This window comes from Gopherus flavomarginatus, chromosome 11 (genome assembly GCF_025201925.1).
Source record: "Gopherus flavomarginatus isolate rGopFla2 chromosome 11, rGopFla2.mat.asm, whole genome shotgun sequence".
NCBI lineage: Eukaryota > Metazoa > Chordata > Testudines > Testudinidae > Gopherus > Gopherus flavomarginatus.
Genome location: NC_066627.1, coordinates 24102943 through 24126579, shown reverse-complemented (window position 1 = coordinate 24126579; position 23637 = coordinate 24102943). Strand labels below are relative to the sequence as shown.

The following is a 23637-nucleotide window of genomic DNA, read 5'->3' as shown; positions in this document are numbered from 1 at the left end:
TGGGTCATGCTTCCTATCAAGCAAAGAAAACCCGCCAATGAGGCCACAGCTGAATTGTATCTAGATTTCAGTTTATATTTACCCTGTTAAAATGTGTATTGTTTGCTCCCACCCAGTTTACCAAGCGATCTCCTGTCCTTGTTGCTAGTTACCTTTCCCCCAATTTTTGTGTCATATGCAGACTTTCTCAGCGATGACATCTCTGCTCTGATCAGTCCGTCTTTCTTGGGGAGTTTCTGCTCCCTTTCTTTCCCAGCTGCTCATTATAGTTTAGTTAATGATCCACCATAGGCAGGTGCTGCAAGCAACTCAGTGTAGTGTGTGAAGTCTGACAGGCGATGGGTCTGATTCGTCTCTTCACCAGACTGGAGTAAATCTGAAGTAACTCCACAGGAGGCAGGGGAGTTACGCCAACTGGTGTGAGAGCAGAATGTCTCCCCTAGACTGTGTGCCCAGATTCCTAAGGCAGTCGATCGTTCTGTGGGTATCGCTCTTTCAGAACTCCATTGTTCCCAGCTAACTAATGAGCTCTCGCCGTCTCTTCGTCCTCTCAGTGGCCCGTCCAACCCTGCCAACAACTGACCCATGAAGGCAGCACTTTACTGGTTGGCACGGTGTGCCCACACCGGCAGTATGCTGGAGTTTATGCCAGGATGGGCAGGGTGCCCTCACTGCTCCTCTACTGGGGGCTGTCCCACTTCAGGGTTACTGCACCTGAATTCCCCCACCGTGATCCCTTGAGGGCACCCACTTGAGGTTTCTGGCTCCCAGCAGTCACCTCTCTTGGGTGGAGAGCTGCCTCCCAGCCCCGTGACTGGGGTTTTAAGGCTGCCCAGCTCCCTGATTTCACTGTGATAGCCACAGCAGGGCAGTCTGCCTAGAGGCCAGCACCTGCGTGTTGCTTTCTCTTCAGAGTGTATCACTCGCAGTTACAAGGTTACAAGCACCTTTATCCATAAGGTAAAATCCTCACAGAGAAAACACATACAAAGCAGTAAAAGATCCCATATGCATCAGTGTTATGGAGCCCTCATAGGCCAAGGCTTTCCAGCCCTTCTGCAAGGTTGGGGACCTGCTTGGAGAGAAGGTCCTGTCCGTTTGCTGGATCGGAAAAAAGGCTGGATTCAAACTAACTCAGAACCTTCTTTCTCAGTCTTCAAAAAGATAGGCCTTCTGTGCAGCCTTCAAACCTCCCAGTCAGAAGGGGGTCAGATAAGGGTCCCTGCCCAGAGACAGGTGCTGGCTGGAGACCTGACTGGGCCCTTCTGGAGTTGGCACCTGGGGTGAGAGGGAGGATACAGGTGCAGTTACCCTGAAAGAGTGACATGGTGTTTTTATCAGGACCAGCTCCATAGAGTAGTTAAATCAATGGAGTTCATGGTTAGCTCTGTGTTCACCCTCAGATCTCTATTGCTGGGACTGGAGACAGAGTTTCAGGCACCAAGGAAGGACTTTGAAGAAAAGTCTTGTCTCAGCTCTGCAGGAAGGCAGTACCCAGAGGAACTGATATCAGGGGTGAAGGGTACAAGAGCTTCCAGACACAGGGGGAGCATTGGGAATTGGGAGGGGGAGGGGGTTGTTTCTCACATGAAGCAGGGAGCAGACAGGGATAATGATGTTACGGGAGTTGTGAGAACATACAAATGGCCATACTGGATCAGACCAAAGGTCCATTTAGCCCAGCATCCTGTCTTCTGATAGTGGCCAATGCCGGGTGCCCCAGAGGGAATGAACAGAGCAGGTAATCATCAAGTGATCCATCCCCTGTCACCCATTCCCAGACTCTGGCAAAAGGTGGGGCTGAGGCTAGGTGGGAAGGTGATCCCAGAACTCCTCTCCTGCGGAGTTCAACCTGAAGAGTTACTGATCAGAAAACCTATTGTATCATCTGAAGAGCAGAGCTGTTCTTTGGGAGCGTTATTAATGTCACTATTCCCTATTGTCATTTAGTTTGTCTTCTTGCCCTAAAAGCCTCTGATACCCTTCTGTTATTGTCCTTGAGTTTGCATGAAAGTCATTCTTTGCCCTTCTGTAGAGCCTTCCAGGCTAGGTTCTCCAAGCCCCTTGCAAACACGCCTGAAGGAAGTCTCACAGTATTATTCTCGTCGTTTTGGGAATTTGGACGCAGAGACATCAAGAAGTGAAGTGAGTTGTTCAAGGTCACGCAGCAAGTCAGTGGCAGGAAGGGTACCGTAGACCAAGTATGCGGAGTCCTAGTTCACCGCTGTAACCACTAGACATGCATGCCCAATGAGCGGCTCAGCATTTCACCTGGCTTGGGGGCGGTATTTGATGCTATTAACCACGGTGACTTCTTTTGACATGATTATAATGTGCCAGCCCATGGAAATCCCCTTAGCTTTTTTAAATAGCCCCCCAGTCTATTCCAATTGCTGAACATGCAACTCCCCCACCCAATTTCTTGCCCGCCCGGCTAAAAACTTTCCCAGTGAAAGCGAATACAGGTGTACTGCTTTGCATCCATAAGCTGTTCTTCTTCCTGCGTCTCAGCCAGGCCAGTCAATCAGAGGGTTTGAGAGGCTCAGCTGGGCTGTACTTGGAACAATCTTGGCTGGCATCCCAGTGCCTTTGAACTGCCTGTTGGCTGGTGGTCTGAGAACAGCCTGCGTAGGCGAGAACATTAATCAAACATATTGGGAATGAGTGTCAGCAATAGCTGAGTTACCGGCGTGCCAGACGCCGGCCCCACTTCCTGAGTGTTCTCCTTCTCAGCCTAGCTTTGAACCGGTTCAGCGGCTCCAGGATCACAGAGGCGGTGAGGGAAGGTTACAAGTCCTGTCTCCTAGCGAAGCAGGGCTGCATCTTGGTTTGAAATAGTTTCCACTCGGCTTGTATCGTGTTTCTCTCCCCACCCCCAAGGCTGCAGAAGCCCAGCATGTCTCCTCCAATGTCACAGGCATCACAGCGTCCTGCCACACAGGCAGCAGTTGGGAACATGCACACACACGGCACAGACACAGTGCTGAGACTCACACACAGGCGTCAAACCGGCATGCTGCACGCACACCGTATCCAGTCACGAGCACACCCTGGCTAACACACAAAGGTGCTACTTACATGGGCTGCTGTCAAGAGACAGGCGAGCCCCTTTTGGCTAAGATCTGGCCACTCGACTGTCACGGCTTTGAAATGCTTCTTGTGTGGGAACAGCGGGCGGCCTAGGAGAGACTGGGAGATCGGGGCAAGGAGAGGAATTCAAATGGGAAAAATAAACCCAGCTGATCCCTGCTTGTGCCAGCTAAGCTGCCTGGAGCAGACTGCCTTAGAGCTGTTTAAAAGGTGAATCCTACAGGGGAAAAGTTTGTGAATGGGTTCAGTACCTAACTCACCTCCTGTGCATACTCCACCTGTGCACAGAGACGCACTGCAGCCAGGGTGGGAGCTAACTCCCATGGGCTTTGGAGCAGCAAGAGACACTGCAGAAATGTGCCCCTGTGCTGAATGGTTTGTGACTTTCTCCCACAATGGCCATAACACTGATGCTGGCAGAAGTGGGAGAACTAGTGAGCACAGGCTGCTGAATCTTCTTCCTGGGTCACCCTGACCTGATCCGAGCAGCATTAGGCAATTCTTGCAACCAGTCACCAGCATTACCCATTGGAGACACAAGGATGGGCAGATTTCCTTGGACACGCAGCTCCAGAGCATTGCACGTGGACCATTGCACACACATTACAGCAGGGGACACGTGAGGCATCCTTTATGCCACACGTGGCTTTGTTTGTCCTGCCCTCTGTGATGTGGTTGCTCATGCTTGACTTAACTTGACTTTAGCAAAGCTTTTGAGACTGACTGTCTCCCACGGTATTCTTCCCAGCAAGGAAAAAAAGTATGGATTGGATGAATGGACTATAAGGTGGATAGAAAGCTGTCTAGATCATTGGGCTCAACAGGTAGTGATCAACAGCTCCATGTCTAGTTGGCAGCCGATATCAAGCGGAGTGCCCCAGGGGTCGGTCCCGGGGCCGGTTTTGTTCACCTTCTTTATTAATGATCTGGATGATGGGATAGGATGGAAGAATCCCATGTACCACTTTCTGCAGGAAAGGACCTGGGGATTACAGTGGATGAGAAGCTGGATATGAGTCAGCAGTGTGCCCTTATTGCCAAGAAGGCTAACGGCATATTGGGCTGCATTAGTAGAAGCATAGCCAGCATATTGAGAAAAGTGATTATTCCCCTCTATTCGACACTGGTGAGGCCACATCTGGAGTACTCATCCATTTTGGGCCCCCCACTACAGAAAGGATATGGACAAATTGGAGAGAGTTGAGCAGAGGACAATGAAAATTATTAGGGGGCTGGGGCACAGGACATATGAGGAGAGGCTGAGGGAACTGGGCTTATTTAGCCTTCAGAAGAGAAGAGTGAGGGGGGATTTGATAACAGCCTTCAACTACCTGAAAGGGGGGTTCCAAAGAGGATGGAGCTTGGCTGTTCTCAGTGGTGACAGATGGCAGAACAAGGAGCAGTGGTCTGAAGTTGCAGTGGGGGAGGTCTAGGCTGGATATTAGGAAAAACTATTTCACTAGTAGGGTGGTGAGGCACTGGAATGGGTTACCTAGGGAGGTGATGGAATCTCCATTCGGAGAGGTTTTTAAGGCCCAGCTTGACAGAGCCCTGGCTGGGATGACTTAGTTGGGGTTGGTCCAGCTTTGAGCAGGGGGTTGGACTAGATGACCTCCTGAGGTCTCTTCCAACCCTAATCTTCTATGATTCTATGCTGCTGGTTCTTTAAGGAGAAAATAAGACAATCTGAAAAAACTCCAAACAAATGATAACTTTCCCTCCTCGGTGAAACCCATCCTGGATCTCTAGGGCTGCCTGTCCCAAAGCAGTTCCAGATTCATGGCCCATTCGCTGGATGTGTATAATCCCTCCAAAAGGACATTTGGGGCTTGCTTGGATAGGTGAGGCACATGCTGCCCTGCTCTGATGGTCAGATGGGGCCAAGTGCAGGGCTCAGGATTCTTCCCTAAGCCAAAGAAAATACAGTTTGTTTCTTTGGGTGTGGGGGGGAGGGAGGTCAGGGGAAGGAAAAAATGAAACAGACCAGCAGCCACAGCATATGTTTCACTGCACCAGCACTGTGAGTGGTGTTGTTATAGCCATGGGTGTACCTAGTCACAGGCCAGTGTCCTATTGTGCTGTTCCTCTAACATAAAGAGGCACATTAGCTATCTGTGTGTCCAATCAATAGCCAGAGCCCCCTGGTGACAGACGCAAATGACACCTCCCTCCTCCCCACATGGACAAAAGGGAGCGCACATGGTGCCCGGAGGGGTTAGCTCTGTCCCCAGGAGCCCAGACTGATGGGGGCAGACTGGGGGTGGCTGAGGATCAGCCCCACCGCTGGACTCCTGCTGCCAGCCAGCCTCCTCATTGAAGGGGGTACTGCCACTCCATATGTGACCTCTCAGTCCTCATCCACAGAGGAAACCCGCCCAGTACCTTCGACCGAGGAGCCTGGGAGTTTAAAATCATAATTCTGCTAGGCCTCAAACCCATGGACTCAGCAGAGATGCTGGTTTTGTGTCTCATTACACCATGTCACCCGCTAACTCTCCTTTATCCTGGGACTGCAGAGGTGTTAATTGGCCACTTCATTTGGAATGGTTTCTGATAATGTGGCAATGTGCTGGGGATGTGCAGACCTACCCCTGTGTGCATTGCGTTTGCTTTGGTGCTGAACCAGCAGCTGGGACAACAGAGTGTGATCACAGAGGCCAACCCCCTTCATTACAAAGGCGCCTTTGTCGGTGGGTGGCTGTGGGACAGGGTGTGGCTGATGAGATTGCAAGGTCTGGCGTGCACAGCCCCGGGGTGCTCTGAGTGCCTGGGGACGTTGTATCTGCCGCCCAGCGTCTACCGGGGTTCTGAGGCAGCTGTTCAGGCTGCTTGATTCTGTGCAGTGCAGGTGCTGGGGAAGCCCTGGATGGGGGCAGTGAAGGGAAGTGCACTGAATTGGGAGGGATTTGTTCCATTGGCCCGTGTGTGTCTCTCTGCATTCCAGTGAAATACATGAAGGAGATCTCACCGTATTTCAAGAACTCCTCGTCCGGGGCGACTGTCAGCTGGGACCCCTCGCCGGCTGTCTCCCTTCAGAAGCAAGCCTCCCCCATCCTCTCCCTGCGAGACCTCAAGGAAGGGAAGAACATGCCCCTGAAAATGTGCTATGTGTCAAGGAAATGTCTCCCCAATGACCCAGAGAACAGGTAACCCAGCCCGTGCCCCCATTCACAGCATGAACCCGCAGACCCCTGGTGCTCTCTGCCCAGGGGACTGTGTCTCACTCGAATCCATGGCAGGGGACCGCCCCTGGCTGGAGTAGGGATTGGCAAACTTGGCCCTTGTTTAGACGGTCTCAGGAACAGCTAGGGAGGAGCTGGGGGAGTGGACAGATCGTCCCCATACGCACACACTTGATGATTGCAGATCTTCGGCTGTTCTCCTGGCAGCCCAACATGGGCCAGTGTGGCCAGGCTGCATGTGCAGTTCCCAGTGAGTCCTGTCCCTTGCCATGCGGGGCCTATACAGCCAGTGGTTCTGGCCTCTGCCTCACCCAGCACTTCAGTGTGCTGTGCTAGACAGCCGCCCTGGCACACAGCTGGCGAGGATCCCACTGAAGTCACTGTAAATCCAGAGTCACTTCTGTGAAGTCAGTGGAGCCAGGCTGGTGTAGATCCGATCTGAGGGAGATCCCAGGGATTGCACTCAAGCGGGACTGTGCCTTTGACCCTTGGTTTGTCTTGGATGGAGACCCAAGTGTTGCTGTGCTCCAGGCTCTATATTTTCATTTCTAAAATGCAGCCACCATGGCCACATGTGGCCGTCAAGGGATTTTTCTGTGGGCATGACAGCCTCCTGGGCAGAGATGTGGGGGAGGGGCAAAGCAGTTGCCCCTTCCTGCAGAGTCCCCCTGTTGCTCCTGGATGTGCTGCCTTGGTGTTGCCGGTGCCACCAGCAGGGGATCAGCACCACGTACTGGGCAGCCTCCTGGAGGCTCCAGGCAGCGCCTCTGCTGACTTGTGGGACCGGTGTGTGTGCTTGCAGGGGGAGGAACCTTCAACTCTGCAGGCAGCTGGTGAGTTTCCAACTCACCTTCATGGGGGCTGAGAGGCTCTGAGGGCAGGCTTTAGGCAGGCTCCAGCTTGCTGGGGCTCCAGGAGTGGGCTTGGGGCTTCAGCACCCCTCCGTCCCTGGCTTCAGCCCCGGGGCTCTGGACTTCAGCCTCCCCACTCCCACCCAACCTGGCTCCAGCCACAGGGCTCCAGTGGCAGGCTCTGGGCCTCAGCCTGGGGCGGTGGGGCTCCCGTTTAGAAAAATGGTCAGCGCGGCCTCCAGCAAGAGTTGGTGGCCGTACTCTGAGGCCACCAAACAATTTGTTACAAGAACCCCTAGCCGATGCTTTTCTGTCTGCTCGGCTAATGGGCAGAGACCGGCATGTGTAGGTCTGGGGTCTCTCTGGGTAACGCCTGAGTGGGGACACCCTTACACAGGATACAATCCAGGAGAATGAATGTGCTGCTGCCATTACATGGCACACAAATGCACAGCAGAGGGAATGTCATTAGCATGGGCAAGCCAAGGGTATTGTGGCCCTGCATCTGCTGGGCTTGTTCCAGACTGCAAAGAAAAATCAAATAGCACTAATAAACTGTCCCAACCCCCCTTGGAGCACCCCGCCTGCCCAGGGCCAGGGGGCTCACGGGAACCCTGGGATCTCACTAGCGAGCGGGTAGGTGGCCCAGTGGTTGAGCTGGTGGCCTCGCACTTGGCAGACCAAGGTTCAGTGCAAGCCTCTGCCACAGACTTCTTGGGTAAATCCCAGTCACGTGTGCCTTAGTTCCTGCCTGACCGTGAGGTGCTCTGGTGACAGGGGCTCTGCAGGTACATGGGACAGACAGTCTACGACTCAGGGGCCTTTCACACTGGGCTTTAGCTTCAAGCAGCTGCTATTGCCCTAACTGTTGAGTTCTTGGATGTTTGTGATGGGTAGGAAGCAGCTGGAGCCGTCACTTCCCGATGGCTGGGAGTGAGGCTGGTGCTGAGGAGAAGAGCTGCCTGTTGGCCCATCTGGCCCAGCCGAGCGCTAGGATCAGGGCTTGAGTCTCTGGGCTGGTTACTCCCAGGGGTTTATTCCTGCTGGACAAGGAGCCAGTGGGAATGTAGGAGAAAATTCAGCGTTTTTGCCCTTTTATTGGTCAACATTTTCATCAAATGTGACCCAATTGTCTCCCTGCCCTGCCCTGGCTGAGCAGCCTGACCCAGCCCTGTCAGCTGGGGCCGTTTGCCAGCGGGGTCCTTCCCCTGTGTTACACAGGGGAGTGATTGGTCACATCAGCCATGGCATGTCGAGCCTCCTCTCTGATTGACTTAGTGAGCAGAAAAACAACTCCAAGCAATGAGCCCCTTCGGGCTCACGTTCCTGGGCGGTGTCCCAGCACCTCGCATCATCCCCAGCGTGTGACAAAGAACGTGAGCCTGCCAGTCAGAGCCAGCTCCAAGCGGCTTCTGAATTCACTTGCCATCTGAGCGAATACAGTCCGTGCTAACGCCAGTCCCTTTTGACTGGGAAAGTGGCCCTGGGAGGATTCCTAGGCCTGTGTCTGGTACAGGTTTAGACTGATTGCTCAGGACCCCTGTGTGCTGCGCTGCTTCCTGACGCTGAAGGCGTGTGGGCGGCAGTAGAATGGGGTGGCTGACTGGTCTGCAGTTTGCATGTATTCCTGCCTCAGTGCAGCCCAGCTAGACACCCCAGCACTTCAGGTAACTGCAGGGCACAGGCTGAAGCCCTGGACTCTGCCCGGAAAGCGTGAACTGGAGCAAGCCCAGTTGCCTCCTGCTGCACCAGGTACCTGTGCTCCATCTCGCTGCATAGATCCTGGCCACAGACCAGCCCTGCCGGGGGCTCCTTCTTCACAGGTACCTGGAAGTCTGTTCGGCAGATGGGCGGATTCCCCTCTTCCTGAGAGCGAAAGATGAAGTGACTGCCCAGTCCTGGTTCAACGCCATTCACACCAATGTCAACGCCCTGGTGCCCAGAGTCAAAGAGGAGCTGAGATCCCTGCTGGCGGCAGCCGGCGTTGCAGGGAGCAAAGAGATCAAGCACATCGGCTGGCTCACTGAGCAGGTAGCCCGGCCTTTCGGGTGTGTATGGTCCTTCGGTGCTGAATTGTACTGCTGATAAGACATTGCACACGCTTTGCCTCACAGCTCTGGCCAGGCAGCTCAGCCCTTGTCACTAGCACCCTCTGTGCTTCTCCCTGTTCTCCCACAGCTCTGCCAGTGAACCGCAGTCCTGACCTGCAGCCCCCTCCCTGTTATTCCAGCCCCGGGCTCCTCACAGCTCTGAAGATGCTCTTCACTCCCAACCTGCAGCCCCCTGCTATTCCAGCCCCAGTCCCCTCACAGCTCTGCCAGTGCCCCTCACTTCCAACCCACAGCTCCCTCCTATTCCAGTCACAGGCCCCTCACTGCTCTGCTGATGTCCCTCACTCTCGACCCACAGCCCCCTGCTAGTCCAGTCCCAGGCCCTTCACAGCCCTGCCAATGTCCCTCACTTCTAACCTGCCTTCCTGGTATTGCAGTACTGTCCTGTTACTTCAGTAAAGGGTCCTTTACAATGCTCTGCTGATGCACCCAGTCCTGGCTTGCCACATGCCCTGTTACTCCACTCCTAGGGCACTGCACAGGTAGTCAGATGCATTTGGGGATTGTGGCTGCTTTCCTCGAAGCATCTTGTGAGTGCGGGAGACAAGGCTTGTGCCAGCCAATGCCACTGAGTTCAGTGGTATTGGATGGCAGGAGAGATCATGCCCAGTGACAGGCTCCATGCATCAGTGGTGTAATCCGGGGTGGCCGTCTGCAGGATATTGGACTAGCAGGATGTGCTCAATGGCACTAAGCCAGAGGGGATGGTTTGTGATGGCAGAGGGTCTGGCAGGAGGTGGGTCTGGCAGGAAGTTGGTATCAGAGTGGAGGCACTAATGGCCTGTTCTGGAACAGCACCTCCTACAGCTCTGCTATGCCGAGGGGCTCAGTTCACTGCATACAGATTGTGGTTCTCTCCAGAGCGGTCCTGCGGGGGGCCATGGTGGGAACAGCATTGCCTAGCAAGGGCTGGGAGCCCGAACTCCTGGGTTCTCTTTCTGGCTGTGCCACAGAGTCACCATGTAATCCTGGGCAAGTCTTTGCACTTCAGTTTTGAGACCAGAAAGGTGAGAGGAGGGCCTGACTCTAATCTCAGTTACACTGGGCGGAGGCAGGCGTCACTCTTCTATCCAGCACCTATCCCAGGCTCTGCAGAGTGAGCCACAGAGCACTTCCCCCTTACAGCAGGTAAGTGATTGGCCTCGTTTGGCAGGTGGGGGAAGCGAGAGTCGAGATGAAATACCTTGTCCAAGGTCACAGGCGTCCAGGGCTCGGTCCTTCAGGCCATGCTGCCTCTTGGAGGCCCCATGCTGCCCTGGAAAGCTGCCCTCCATAAGGTCAGAGTGGCCCGTGCCTCTCGGTGACATGACGCTTTTGCAAGCGCAAGGGGTTGTTATTCCCTTCTCTTCGGGAACTGCACCTCTGGCTGCTTTCGATCGGGGAGGGGCTGTGTAGCCTTCATGCTGGCCGGGATCTGCCGAGTTTACACAGAATCCCGTTTTCTAACACAAGGTTCATTGTTGTTTGAATGCCTGGGCGGGGAGGCTGCTGAGCCGGATCCTCGTCATCCCGCTGGGTGCTCGCCCGAGGCCGGCGCGGGGAGGGAGGGAGAGGAGGTGGTTCTTGTGCTGCTGCAGAAGTTTAATCTGAACCCAGTCGTTCTGGGGTGTGAGGCAGGGAGGAGCCGGCCTGGTGCTCAGTGCAGGAGACGGGGTGGAGAAGAGCCCTGTTGCAGCTGGATCCACTGCGAGGCCCAGTCCCCAGTGGAGGGGGCACATCTGCTGCAGGGGCTGGTGTAGGGTGGCACCAGCAGACATCACGCGGTGGCATAAGTGAGCTGGTGCCTCTCCATCTGTGCCCTGGCAGATGGACGTGTTCACGTCACCAAGACTACTGCAGCCGTGAGCCCGACTGGGACCCCATTAGGTGTCTCAGAGAGAGAAGCCAAGCAATGGCCAGGCCCTGGAGCCGGAGCAGGCCAATGCTGAGGTAGCTTGGCAGGAAAGCCCATGCTCTAGGACTCCTATGGGTCCGGAGAGAGTTTGGCTTCTCCGGCCTGCCAATCCCCAGCCCAGCAAGCCTGACAGACCCCACCATCATGGCTGCACTCCCTGCTTGGAGGGAGGTTTGCTGGGTTCCAGTTTGGTCTCGTGTTCCGTGCTTGGCTCAGGCAGCGCGGCGGGATGGAGGCATTTGCTGACCTCTCGCCTCATCGGTTCTGATGCTTCCCTGCCCCCGTCCTGGCTCTGAGAAATGCCCTTTCCACTCACTTAACACTAGCCACCTAGCCCTGGCTTGGGGCACTGCCCCTTCAGTGGGGAATTGTGGGAAACAGCCTGTCCCCTCATCCCTGCCCCCCCTCCCAGCACTCCTTGACCAGTGGGCTCCCTCCCTTCCATTCCCCTGTGCCCACTCTGTACAGCCTCGCCCCACTCACAACAGGGGTCCCTCTGGTGAGGGGGAAGGGAGCTCTCCTCTGAAGACGCCCTCTGCTCTGGAGCCCATTTAATCACATGCCCTCTGTTTTCCAGCTCCCTGGTGATGGGACGAAGAACATCCTCACCATCCTCACGGAGAAGGATCTTCTGTTCTACAGCAGCCTCCCACAGACCAGGGATGCCCTGAATAAGCCAACCCACAGCTACCCTCTCATCGCCACCAGGTGCCGTGAGCCAGCTGGCTGCACTGCCTCACGCTGTAGTGCATTGGTGCTAGCCAAGCAACGTGTGCTGGGACAAAGCCCCAGGCAGCCACCAGCCAGCAGGCCCTTGCTTTCGTCTAGCACCTTTCATCACTAGATCCCTACGCTCAGGCAGTGCTATTAGTCCCATTTTCCAGATGGGGAAACCGAGGCAGAAAGTGGTGAAGTGACTTGCCCAGGTCATGCAGCTGGCCAGTAGCAGAACCACCACTTCTGCTCCTCACCTGGTCCATCACTGGAGCTATTTTGCCCCACATAGGTGACAGATTTGTCAGCAGCAAAAGGGTTGGTTGTCTCCATGGCAACACCACAGCCATTTAGGCCTGGAGTGGCTCAACGCTGGAAAGAGTGAGTTTGGGGATGGGCCAAGTGTGTTCATGGGGGCTTCAGGCATGGCCAGTGGATCTGGCCACGGAGCTCTGGAGCCGTGATCCTTGGGCACTGTGTCATGGATCAGTCTGAATTTCCACAGTCTGTGGGACTGGTCAGGTCTTGCTTGAAGGTCCAGATTCAGACAAGGCCTGAACAGCAAAGCAAAGTGGAGCAGAGACCTGGGTTTGGGTCTGGTGTGAAACCAGCAAGGGGTGACTCAGGCTGTGGCCAGTAATGGGCCATGCAAGAACTGGTTAGTTCCAATGAAGCAGAATTAACTAGCGCCGTTGTGAATCTAGGGGGACCTTCCCCAGATGTGTGTGTTGGAGGTAGGTGGTCAGATCTTCATAGTGTTTGGCATTGACCTCATGTTTCTGGCAGCTGTGTGCAGGCTGGGGCAGCTGTCAATGTCTGACACTTTGCTGGTGGCAGATCAGTTCCTCAGGAGGCACTCGGAGCAGGATGGTGCAGCGTGACAGCTTGGATTATCAGCTGATCCCTTCTATGCCAGAGAGCACACCAGGGCTTAGGCAGCTGGGAGACCAGGCAGCAAAAGTCACTGTCCTGCTTTGGGATCCTTGCATCCCCCACAGGCCCCCTGGGATCTCCCCTCTCTCCCTCCTGCAGAGGAGGGCTGGGAGCAGCTAGTGGGGCTCATTTGAGCACTACTCCAGACACTGCCCCCTCTGCAGGTGGCATCACTTCTCACTCCCTCACAGCCAGGAAGCCTCAGCTGGACCCCTGGGATAGGTCTCTGCATAACCTTCAACCCACCAGCCGGCTCCACATTCCTCTGTGCAGCCGCACGGGGCATTCGCCAGCTAGGAGCCCGCATGCCTGCGCAGCAGCACCCACATGGCATTGCAGGAACATCTCTACAGGGTTCCAGAGCCCAATGGGCAACAAGATCCATGTGACTTGCAGCCAGCGCTCCAAAATCTGCCCTCACCCTCAGTGCAGTGGGTTTGCCTGACACCACTTTCCCAAGGTTATGCTGCTCCCTGCTGGCCAGGGACTGAAAACACTGGCAAGGAGAGCACAGGTTTACAGGCCAATGGAAAGTTTCCTAAGCAGGAATATTGGCCCAGATCCATTGATATCAGTGGAAGTTAGGAGCCTAAATATCTTTGAGGATCTGGGCCATTCTCCCTAGAGTAAAACGATGCAGTCTCTCAATCCCCCAAGTCAGCTCCCAGGATAACGGCTCCCTGCTAGCACGAGTCCTTCCCCGCAGATATGGTATCGCCGAAATGAGCTAAAGCACAGAGCACGGCAAGGCCTTGGTAACGCTCTGCAGTCCGCTGTGTGCGGAGTCTCCTTGGTGCTGCCAAAATGAGTGAGAATCGTTTCTACCGGGAGCCGTGTTCTCCGTCCAGGGGCTGTTAGCCTAGGGCAGTGGTTCTCTAACTTTTGTACTGGTGACCCTTTTCACATAGCAAGCCTCTGAGTGCGACCCCCCTTATAAATTAAAAACACTTTTTATATATTTAACACCATTATAAATGCTGGAGGCAAAGCGGGGTTTGAGGTGGAGGCTGACAGCTTGCGACCCCCCCTGGAATAACCTTGCGACCCTCTGAGAGGTCTTGACCCCGAGTTTGAGAACCCCTGGCCTAGGGAGCCACAAACAAATCTTCACTTCCTGCCTAAAACATTCCCAGCTTGGGCACTTGGAGGTGGAAGGGGAGGGGTACCAGAGTGACCCTGGGCTTGAGGGTCTTGGATTGGTTGAGCAAAGAGAACAGAAAATCATTATCGGACCCCGAGGGAGAGAAGCAAAGTGTCCCCCCCCCCCCCCCCCCCCGAGTGACCGTGTAATGGGGGACTCAGGGCTTGGAACAGGGGATAGAACAAACCCAGCAGGGTTAGGAGCAGGAAATGGTACCAGAGGGACAGCCATGAGAAACAGTGCATCTTAGGGTACGTCTACACTACAGGATAAATTCAAATTAGCTAAAACCGATTTTATAAAACAGATATTATAAAGTCGATTGTGCGTGTCCACACTAGGCACATTAATTTGGTGGTGTGCGTCCGTGGTCCGAGGCTAGCGTCGATTTCTGGAGCGGTGCATTGTGGGTAGCTACTGTAAAAGAATGAGGCCAATAACGTCGATTTGCGTCCACACTAACCCTAAATCGATATAGTAATATCGATTTTAGCATTACTCCTCTCGTTTTGTAGGAGTACAGAAATCGATTTAAAGAGCCTTTAAATCGATATAAAGAGCAGTGTAGTGTGGACGGGTGCAGCGTTAAATCGATTTAACGCTGTTAAAATCAGTTTAACAGCGTAGTGTGGACCAGGCCTTAGACCTCTTCTCCTGGTCTATACTCAGTAACATAGACCTCAGCCGCACCTGCCTTTTTTTTTTTAACTACAGTAACTCCACACTTAACGTTGTAGTTCTGTTCCTGAAAAATGTGACTTTAAGCAAAACGATGTAAAGCGAATCTAATTTCCCCATAAGGATTAATGTAAATGAGAGAGTTAGGTTCCAGGGAATTTTTTTTTTGCCAGACAAAAGGCATTATGTCCATTTAAAACAATTTTAACAAGCAATTTAATACAGGTACCGACTTCGCCAAGGGCGGGGGGGCTCAAGCCTTGGTCCACCCACTCTACCCCTTCCCCCAGGCCTCCACCCTTAAGCCGACTCTTCTCCCCCTTTGCTCTGCACACCACATCCTCACTCCTCCCCTCCTTCCCGCCCCCCCCACCCCCAGCCTCCTGAACACCGCAAACCAGCTGATTGCTGCGGGCAGGAGGCAGGGGAGGGAGGGGGAAGGTGCTGGTCCACCAGCGGCCAGGGGGCACTGAGGGTGTGTGTGCAGGGGAGCTGATAGGGGGGCTGCCAGCCCACCCTGATACAAGTTGTGCAATGCTGTCTTATACAGTCACTGCTCTTCTGCAGAATCCTGCAAGCTGTGGACAGAGCAGGCTGCCAATCAATATTATAGGGGAGCATTGCACAGCTTTAAATGAGCATGTTCTGTAATGGAGCAGGGACATAACATCGACACAACGTTAAGTGAGAGAACTTTAAGTGGGGAGTTAGTGTACCTGCCACAAAAAATGTTTCCTCCCAAACATGGAATTTCCTCCCCAGTCTCAGCAGGTGACATTCATTCCCTCATGGGCTAGTGAGAAGGTTACAGTCCAGTATCTCCTGTGCCACTAGAGCTGTCTCCCGCTGGAGACAGAGGAATTCCCCCGTGCAGAAGGATCCAGGCCTTGGTTCTGAGCCCAGTAGATGAGATAGCAGGCATGAAATGTGCATCACGTGACTTCTCGACAAGCTACTTCCGCTTGTTTGGAGCGGTGTGTGACATGTAAGAGGAGTTGTGTTCCTCTCCCAGTGAGGATTGTGCAGTAGAACCCACAACCACAAGGGTAACCTGGCTTTATACAAGCGGAGAAGTGCCAGACACAGTGGGGACAGTGACTTGTTTTGTACACTCGCCCTGTAGATGGCTTCTCTATGAAGTAAGTGGCTGTTTCACCTCCTCCCACTAGCAGGAACAGCCCATCCAACTCACACGCATGGTTTCACTAAGTAATGCAGCCATTCCAATGTGATGCTGACAGCAGAAGACCTTCATAGACCCTGGCGCAGTTACTCTGTGGTCTGTATGCTGGAGAAGAGCCTGAGAGTGAAGAATTCAGAGTTAGATTTATCTCTTAACGCTTCTGTCACCTTCTAGAGTTCAGGGCTGTTTGGGCTGCTACTATCCTGGATTCCCCACTGCAAAAGGCCAGGGGAATTCAGACCAGTGGGTCAGGCTCACTCGTGTGTAGGCAAAACTTTCCCCTGGTTACTAAGGACACCTTAGACTATGAAATCTGATAGACCGACAAACTTATTTCCTTTTTCACTTTCCACCATTGATGCTGTTGCTTGCACGTTTTGCAGTGAGACTAGACCTGTCACTGTCCCTGTCTGTATCTAGTCAGCGTTGCTCTCAGGCATTCGCACCACGGCTGCTGTTTGGGAACGCAGCCAGGGAATTAAGGCGGGCCAGAGTTTTGAAAGGGGACTAGTGATTTAACTGTCCAACTTTTGCCAAGTCAAAGGGGCCTGATTCTCAGAAACTGAACACTCCCCCTCGGCCAGTCAGACCACTTACATGTAAAAAAAATCAAAGCACATCTCTGACATTTGTTGAAAGTGCTGCTCATTTTAAGGTTCGCGAAACCCTCGCTCTTTATTAGGGATTCTGCATCTGGGGCCTAAGCCATTGCTGAGGGTTGCCACTTGGCCATTAAGGTTCCTGGAATTTCAGTTCATGATTCCACATTTCTGAAATGCAGCCAGATGGAGTGACTGTGAGGGTGTCTGGGTGGGACAGAGGCAAGTGCCCCCCAGGGAGGAGCACTCATGGGGTACCAGGGGCCAGGAGAAGTCAGCTCCTGTGTATCTCAGCAATCCTCTAGCAACGGGGTCTGGTGTGGAAAGAGACGTACGTGGTGCTGCAGTGGCCTCTGCTGGCAAATATCTCGTATTGCAGGGACAATGAAAATGGGTGGAATCTGAGACCATTTGAAAGGGGAGCCCCAAACCGGAGCGAGCCTGGAGCATGTACTTGAAGGGCTCTGTTTGCGTAGAGTAACAGTGCCGGTGCCCCACTGCATCCCAGGGAGACAGAGCCTGTGTGCACATCATGCCCCCTTCACTCTCCCAGCAGAGAGCAGCCAGGTATTGTTACAGACAAGTTTGCAGTGTGGAATAGAAGGGGCTGAAGGTCCCCTCTACTCCCAAGACATTCTAGGCCTCACGCCTTTTGCAAACCCACTCGCATGTGAATCGTATTTCATTCTGTCACCATACAAACCTCAGCTAACCCAGGCTGGTGCTGGATGGAACCAGGGTATGGAAACACTGACGCCAGCTCCAGCAGGGGCCAGTGGGACTGGAGCTCAGCTACTGGGCTGGTAGTCAGGACTCCTGCATTTCCTCCCAGGCTCTGCCCCAGACACCCTGTCCTGTCCCTTCTCAGAGGGCAATGGGAGGGGGTGTACGTTGCCATGTGTGAAGTGCTTTGAAATCCTAGGTGGAAGGTGCTAGAGAAGGACAGGGCATCGTGAACTGTCATGAGCGAATCCAGGTTACCTTTCAGATTCCATCTGGTGTGAAGCAGAGCAAAGAAATCACCAACCTGAAGGATGGAAGAGCCCTGCCACCTTACCGAGAGTGTCTGTACTTCTGGCCCCCATGAGCGCAGTGTCCGAGCACCTGCCAGTCAGTCACATGGGCCCCCCTCACATTTACCAACGGGGAATCAAGGCAGCGTGGCCCAGATCCTAACTCCCTTGGGAATCCATGGAAGTTAGGCACCTGAACACCTGTGAGGGTCTGGACAAGAGAGATTAAATGACTTGCCCAGTAAGGAGTGGCAGAAAAGATCTCCTGCAGCTGAGGCTAGTGTTCTAACCTCTAGGCCACGCTTCCTGGACAGGTGGTGGTGCTCTCTCCATTGCACTATTGGACAGTGGTGCTGGGGATTCTTTGTACAATTGCATTTCATGCTAACCAGTCTTCTGCTCGCCTTCTGTAGGCTTGTGCACTCTGGCCCATCCAAGGGCTCCCACCTCTATGACTCGGAACTCTCTTTCGCCTTGCGGACGGGAACCAAGAAGGGGGTGGAGACACACCTGTTCAGCGTGGAGACACACCGGGACCTGGCGATGTGGACGCGAATGCTAGTGGATGGCTGTCACAGTGCGGCTGAGTTCACGCAGGAAGTCTCAGCGGGTCAGGAACTGGGGAGGCCGTGGGAGGCGAGTGTCAGGAGGAGGGAGGGAGGCAGACACTTGCCTGCAAGGGTCAGGCAGTGGAGGGAGGGAGGCCAGACCCCCCAAAGGCAGCACTCTGCCCATTCTCACAAGGATTCTGTCCTCGCCAGCTGCTGGGGCTCAGAGTGTCAGAGTCTCCTGAGTGAGTAGCATGGGGCACTGGCCTCCTCCCATTGGGAATTGTTGGTGTCATAAACAGTGATATTCTGTGGGGTGAAGGGAGTGCCAAATACCATATCACAAGGGGCATGGGCAGTGGGCAGTGGTATACATGGCAATGGGTACCTGGCAGGGAGCGAGTGGGGGGATTTGAAGGGAGGGACACAGGGGTGGGAGTAATACTCCTCAGGGAATGCCAAGGTCTGGTGCTATAACACAGAGAATATTCGATGACCAGGCTGGGAAGAGACTGCCAGTTTCAGCTCAGGAGCTGGGCACCGTGCAGCAAGCACTCAGCCCTATGTGGGCATCCATGGCTAACCACAGGGCAGCTTGCTGCCTGCCCTGCCCAGGTCTAATCAGATATGTGCAGACAATTCCTCCAGGCCCCCTGGTCTCTGAGAGAATCAAGCGCAGGCAAGGCTGCCCCAGGCTGAATCCAGCCACAGCCCTGCCCAAGTGGGATTTGCTGAGGGAAGAAGATGGCATGTGAAAGTGTCCAGCTGACAGGGTGGCAAAGCAGCGCTCGGGACAGAGGCAAGAGAGAGTCCTGAGGAGGAAGCTGGCTGGGGCAGGCACATTTCAGAGTTGGCTCCAGCTGATGGAGTTGTAACTTTGCAACACGTGGTGGGCCATGTCTGCCGCCTTGCTCCACACAGGGCAATAGAGCTGTGCCACTCCCCAGCAGCGGAGGCTCTTGGTTTCACCCCACATCAGGGGATATTAAGTGAAATCAGCTTCATTTTGATGTGAGCTTTGGGGGCAGTTTATCCAGCGGGAAGCCAATGAGAGACAATGTCCCATGTACCCTTCAGGGCCGCGTTTCACCTGGCTCTCACCACTGAGTGAGGTTCCAATCCCAGCTTCCCCAAAGTGCCCTGTAATGAGTAGCAGCTCCAGGCCCTGCACCCAGAGGGCTGCAGGAGCAGAGGAGACACTGGGGGAAAGAGAGCACTGAGCCTGGGTGATGCCATTCTGCCCTGGTCTCTTTCAGCCTGCACATGGAATGGTCGGGACTGCACCTTGTCCATCCACATCGACAAGGGCTTCACCATCTTCACCACGGAGCCCGGCATCAGCAGGACCATCCTGCTGCAGCAGCCCTTCGAGAAGCTGCAGATGTCCTCTGATGATGGGGCCAAGATGCTCTACCTGGACTTCGGCAGCGCAGAGGGAGAGATTGTGCGTTGGCTTGGTGCTTTGCTCGCTTGCTGAGATTGCCTAATGCATGCTCCCTCTGGGACCCCCAGGAGGAGGAGGGTGGGGTGGGCGGAGTGTGGGTCCTCTGACAAGGAGTCATGGGAATGTGACTCCATCTCAGAAGGCAGGCGCTGCTCAGGCAATGGGCAATGCGGGATCCTTGCACTCTTTGAAGAAAAGATAAACCAGGCTGGTAGCATTCAGGGCTGTCAGTGCCTCCACCAGGCACAGAGTGCAGCATGGGGAGCAGATACTGGGTGGGTTCGGGCAGAGGGATGGGTGGTCAGACCCATGTTATGTCTAGAAAGAGATGAAAGGAATGAGGAATGGATCCTGGGCTGGAGTTTTGTTCCTTTAAAACGTTGCTCTGTGTGGGTTCTGATGGGGGCATGTCTTGTCAGGCAGGGCAGCAGGTGAGGGCAGCATGCGGCTTAGAGGAGTGGTGCTGGGACAGCAAGCAGGCTGCTGCCAGATACCCCTATAGGCTTTGGCTCCCCATGCCTGGGTTCATTGCTGTGAAACAAGGCAGGCGGTGTTATTTCTAGCCCTGCTGGGTGTACACATGCGTGCTCCAAGTGAGGTGGCATGCTAACCGTGGTCACGTAGCCATGGCAGGCCAGGTTCGCTAGCCCAAGTGTCATCCTGTCGGTGACCCCATGCATGCACTCGGGGGGCTCCCCACCCTGCTGCTGCAGCTACACTCCAGCTCACTCAGACCTCAGCTGGAAATCACACCTCCAGCTCCAGTGTAGATGTACCCACACTGATTTCAGACCCTTTACTCCCACCCCACATTAATAGCCAATAGCAAATGGCACCAGCCAGCCCTGTTCACAGTCTCACCCAGATGCTTCAATGGGTATGTCTACACTGGAATTAAAAACCTGCATCCTGCTCATGGGGCTTGGGCTAAGGGGCTGTCTCATTGCAGTGTAGATGTTCGGGCTCGGGCTGGAGGCCAGGCTTTGTGAGGTAGGAGGGTCCCGGGATAGGCCTACGTCTGCACCCCAGTTAAATAGCCCTGCAGCCCAAGACTTGCGAGCCCGGGTCAGCTTGCATGGGCCGGCCACGAGTTTTTAATTGCAGTGAGTCTGAGCAGTGGCATAGCCAGGTTCTAGTGTGGGGGAGCAAACATAAAAAAGGTGCTCCCCTTGGCTCCTCCTCTGGCCACGCCCCCCTTGGCTCCTCCCGTTTTCCCCCTAGATTAACCCCAGAGCCTGGCTCAGGACTCTTGCAGGCTTCCCGGGGGTGCGGATACCCCCGTCCCCCTGCGGTCCCGGGATAGTCTCTCCTCCCCAGCCCAGTCTGTAGGTGTCCCCCGCCGGGCTACACCGCCTGGCCTCACCCGCAGGGTCCTGTTCCCTCCCCCCTGCTCCGGGCTCCAGTCTCCTTGCTGCGCCAGGGCCCCCCATCCAGACAGCGCGGCCTGCGCCCCTACCCTGCAGGCCCAGCCCCAGGGAGCCCCTCTCCCGGATCCTCCAGTGCAAGGCACTGGACACCCGCCGCTCACCTTCCATCCTGCGCCACCACCTCTCCCCAGCTGATCCTGGTCCTGCGCCACGGGCAGATCCTGGCTCCGGCTCTGGCTCATGAGTCGCTGGCTGAGCCTTGCTCCATGGCGCTGCTCGGCCAGGCCGGGCTGGGCCCTGACCCTCCCGTCGCTGTCCGGGGTAAATGCCAGCCCGGATCCACAAGCTCGCCCCACTCCCAGTGCTCAGTGCATTCCACGCGGGGCTCACCAGCCAGGCGGCCTTAAAGGCACAGGGGCCCTTTCGCCTCCCCCCGCCCACCGCGATGGGATGCGGGGGCTGTGGAATATTTCACTGGGCCATGAGCCACTACCAGGATATGCTGCTGCTGCTGCAGTAGCAAGAGGCAGGGAGCGCTTGGCCGCCGAGCCCTGAGCCACTGCAGGAGGTGGCTGCAGCGATGTTGGGGCCACGCTGAGTGTCGGGCACGATGGCTGAGGAGCCGGCCCCCTCGCTCCTCCGGCCGCGCCTGCCGCCCCCTCCCCCATGGCTCCTCTGGCCGTGCTGCACCCAGCGCCGGCCTGGCAGTCGCTTCATTTGGAAAATGTGAATGAAAGCGGCTGCTTCCCCTGCACCTCGCTAGCTATGCTACTGAGTCAGCTCTCCTCTCCCCTGGGAGACAGCGTCTGTGGAGGGTGGTGAAGCAGCTAAAGAGGAATCTCCGCTCCTGGGCTCTCACCCCGCCAATGTGACTTCATGGCACATTTCACCCTCAGCCCCCACCTGCAAAGCAGAGGCTGAGAGGGCTGAGCAGAGCACTGACCATTGCAAATATTCCCCTTTATTACAGCAACTGGACCTTCACTCCTGCCCGAAAACCATCGTCTTCATTATCCACTCATTCCTATCTGCCAAAGTGACCCGGCTCGGGCTGCTGGCATAGGGGCCTGAGAAGGATCCAGAGAGAGAATTCGAACCCCACAAGATCTATGCACTATGGCGATTCCCTCCTGGCCAATGCCAAACGAAAGCTATTCAGACAAGATGCGAATGACTGGGTAACACAGCCACAGCCAAGGAAAACCACTCAATGTCCAGGACACCCGACATAATCCCTGCCACTGCCAGGTCTGCCTCCTGCCAGCAACGAGACAGAAGGCTCTGCTCCCCACCCGCTTGTAGTGGGCGTTCTCTGCAGCGTCGCTCAAGAACTAATGACATTCCCACTTTGACAACAGCACTCGAAACAAGCTTGAAAAATACCCAGGCAAGACAAAACACCCCCCCAGATACACTCACTCTAGTGCCTTGTGAGATGATATTTTCTGTACAAAGAATCAGTTTGTATCAATGTTTTATATTTATATAGCTCGGTTCTAAAGGATCCCCATATTTTAAACTCCCTTTATCATAAAAAGAAGCTGTAGATTAGATACTTAAACAAAAATCTCTGTTCCCCAGAGACCCATTTTGGAAACAACTGGTCTGGAGACCTGAGCCAACTTTGTATTCTTTTGACCGATGTGAACTAGAGAGTATGAAATATATTTGCTGATTTATTCAACTCTATAACTAGTTAGAAGAGCCATAATTTAACCCCCCTTTTTATTCATTAGATTTGGATGGTTATTTTTCTTTTGCTAACTCCCAGCCCCTTGATAATTTTATTTTTTGGTTTAATTTTTTTGCGGCGGAGGGGCTGTCAGGTAGGGAGCAGGAAAACAATTTGTTTTATGAACCAAAAGTTCATGCATGGAAATCTTTTTTTTTCTTTTGTGAAATAAACCTCACAAACAATGCCAGACGATATTTGTTTCCTGATTTATGCTGAGTAGTAGCAATTTTGTATTTCAAGTCACAAGTGGTCTGATGCTTTGATTTAATTTTGCCAAAGGATGGTGTGAACGGGAGCCAGAAGGACTGTGAGGTTCTGACTGGAGAGGATCGAAACAATAAGAGAAAGTTCTGCAATAACATCATTGACTTTTTTCTATTTGGGGGGGTCAGACTTTGAAATTCTAGCAATGTTCATTGAAATTCAAAACATTTCAGCTTGCTCTAGATCTGATAGGAAGAGAAATGTCAGTAGAGGGGACATTTCCGATTTTAACGTTACTGGTGCTATTTAGGATTTGGGAAGAAGGATTAGTTGCTCTGATTGTATTATAAGTGCTGTGCTCTGCTAATCTTTCTCTCAGGCTTTGGCCACATGGACCTTGCCCAGACCTTTTCTTTATGGGCAAATGTGGGTTTTGTAATTAGTACCTGCAACTCTTCTATTTTGGGCTGACTTCTTGTCCAACCTGCCAAGCCAAGCGGTGTCAGACATGGCCGTCCTTGGATGGGAGAACCCTGGAGAGCACCCAGGTGCTGTTAGTGACTCTTTACATGATGTCCTTGTCTCTGAACCAGTGGCTCATCATAGTGTTTGGGTGTGCTGGAGACATTGTCTGTTGCCTGTGACAAGAGAAGTGGTTCACCTGACCAAAAAGGGGAAGAGTGTCTTCCTACATTAAGCTGTGTATCACCACGTGCTGTTAAACAGCACTGTTTTGCTCCAGAGACGGTTGTGTTTTACACACACACACGCACACCTCTCTCTCTCCTTTACATAGCACTCCAGAACAATATTTCAGGCCACAACCTGCTTTGAAATGTAAACTATCTCCACACCGCATGTGCAGCACTAGATCCACCGAACATCCCACCCCAGATTGGGGCATTGCATTTAAGTATTGAATTCATTTTTTGTTATTAATTTCAGATTCT

General features: G+C 54.0%; 1 protein-coding gene across 1 annotated transcript in view; it reads left to right on the top strand.

Moving 5' to 3' along the window:
• The window catches only part of SNTA1 (syntrophin alpha 1), a 67780-nt gene extending 45111 nt beyond the window's left edge, over positions 1-22669 (top strand). Inside the window, 6 exon segments of the mRNA XM_050917388.1 lie at positions 6035-6236; positions 8947-9154; positions 11706-11836; positions 17803-17999; positions 19194-19381; positions 21719-22669. Coding sequence (XP_050773345.1) covers positions 6035-6236; positions 8947-9154; positions 11706-11836; positions 17803-17999; positions 19194-19381; positions 21719-21811 — 1019 coding nt within the window. The 3' untranslated portion in view covers positions 21812-22669.
• The last annotated feature ends 968 nt before the right edge of the window (positions 22670-23637 follow it).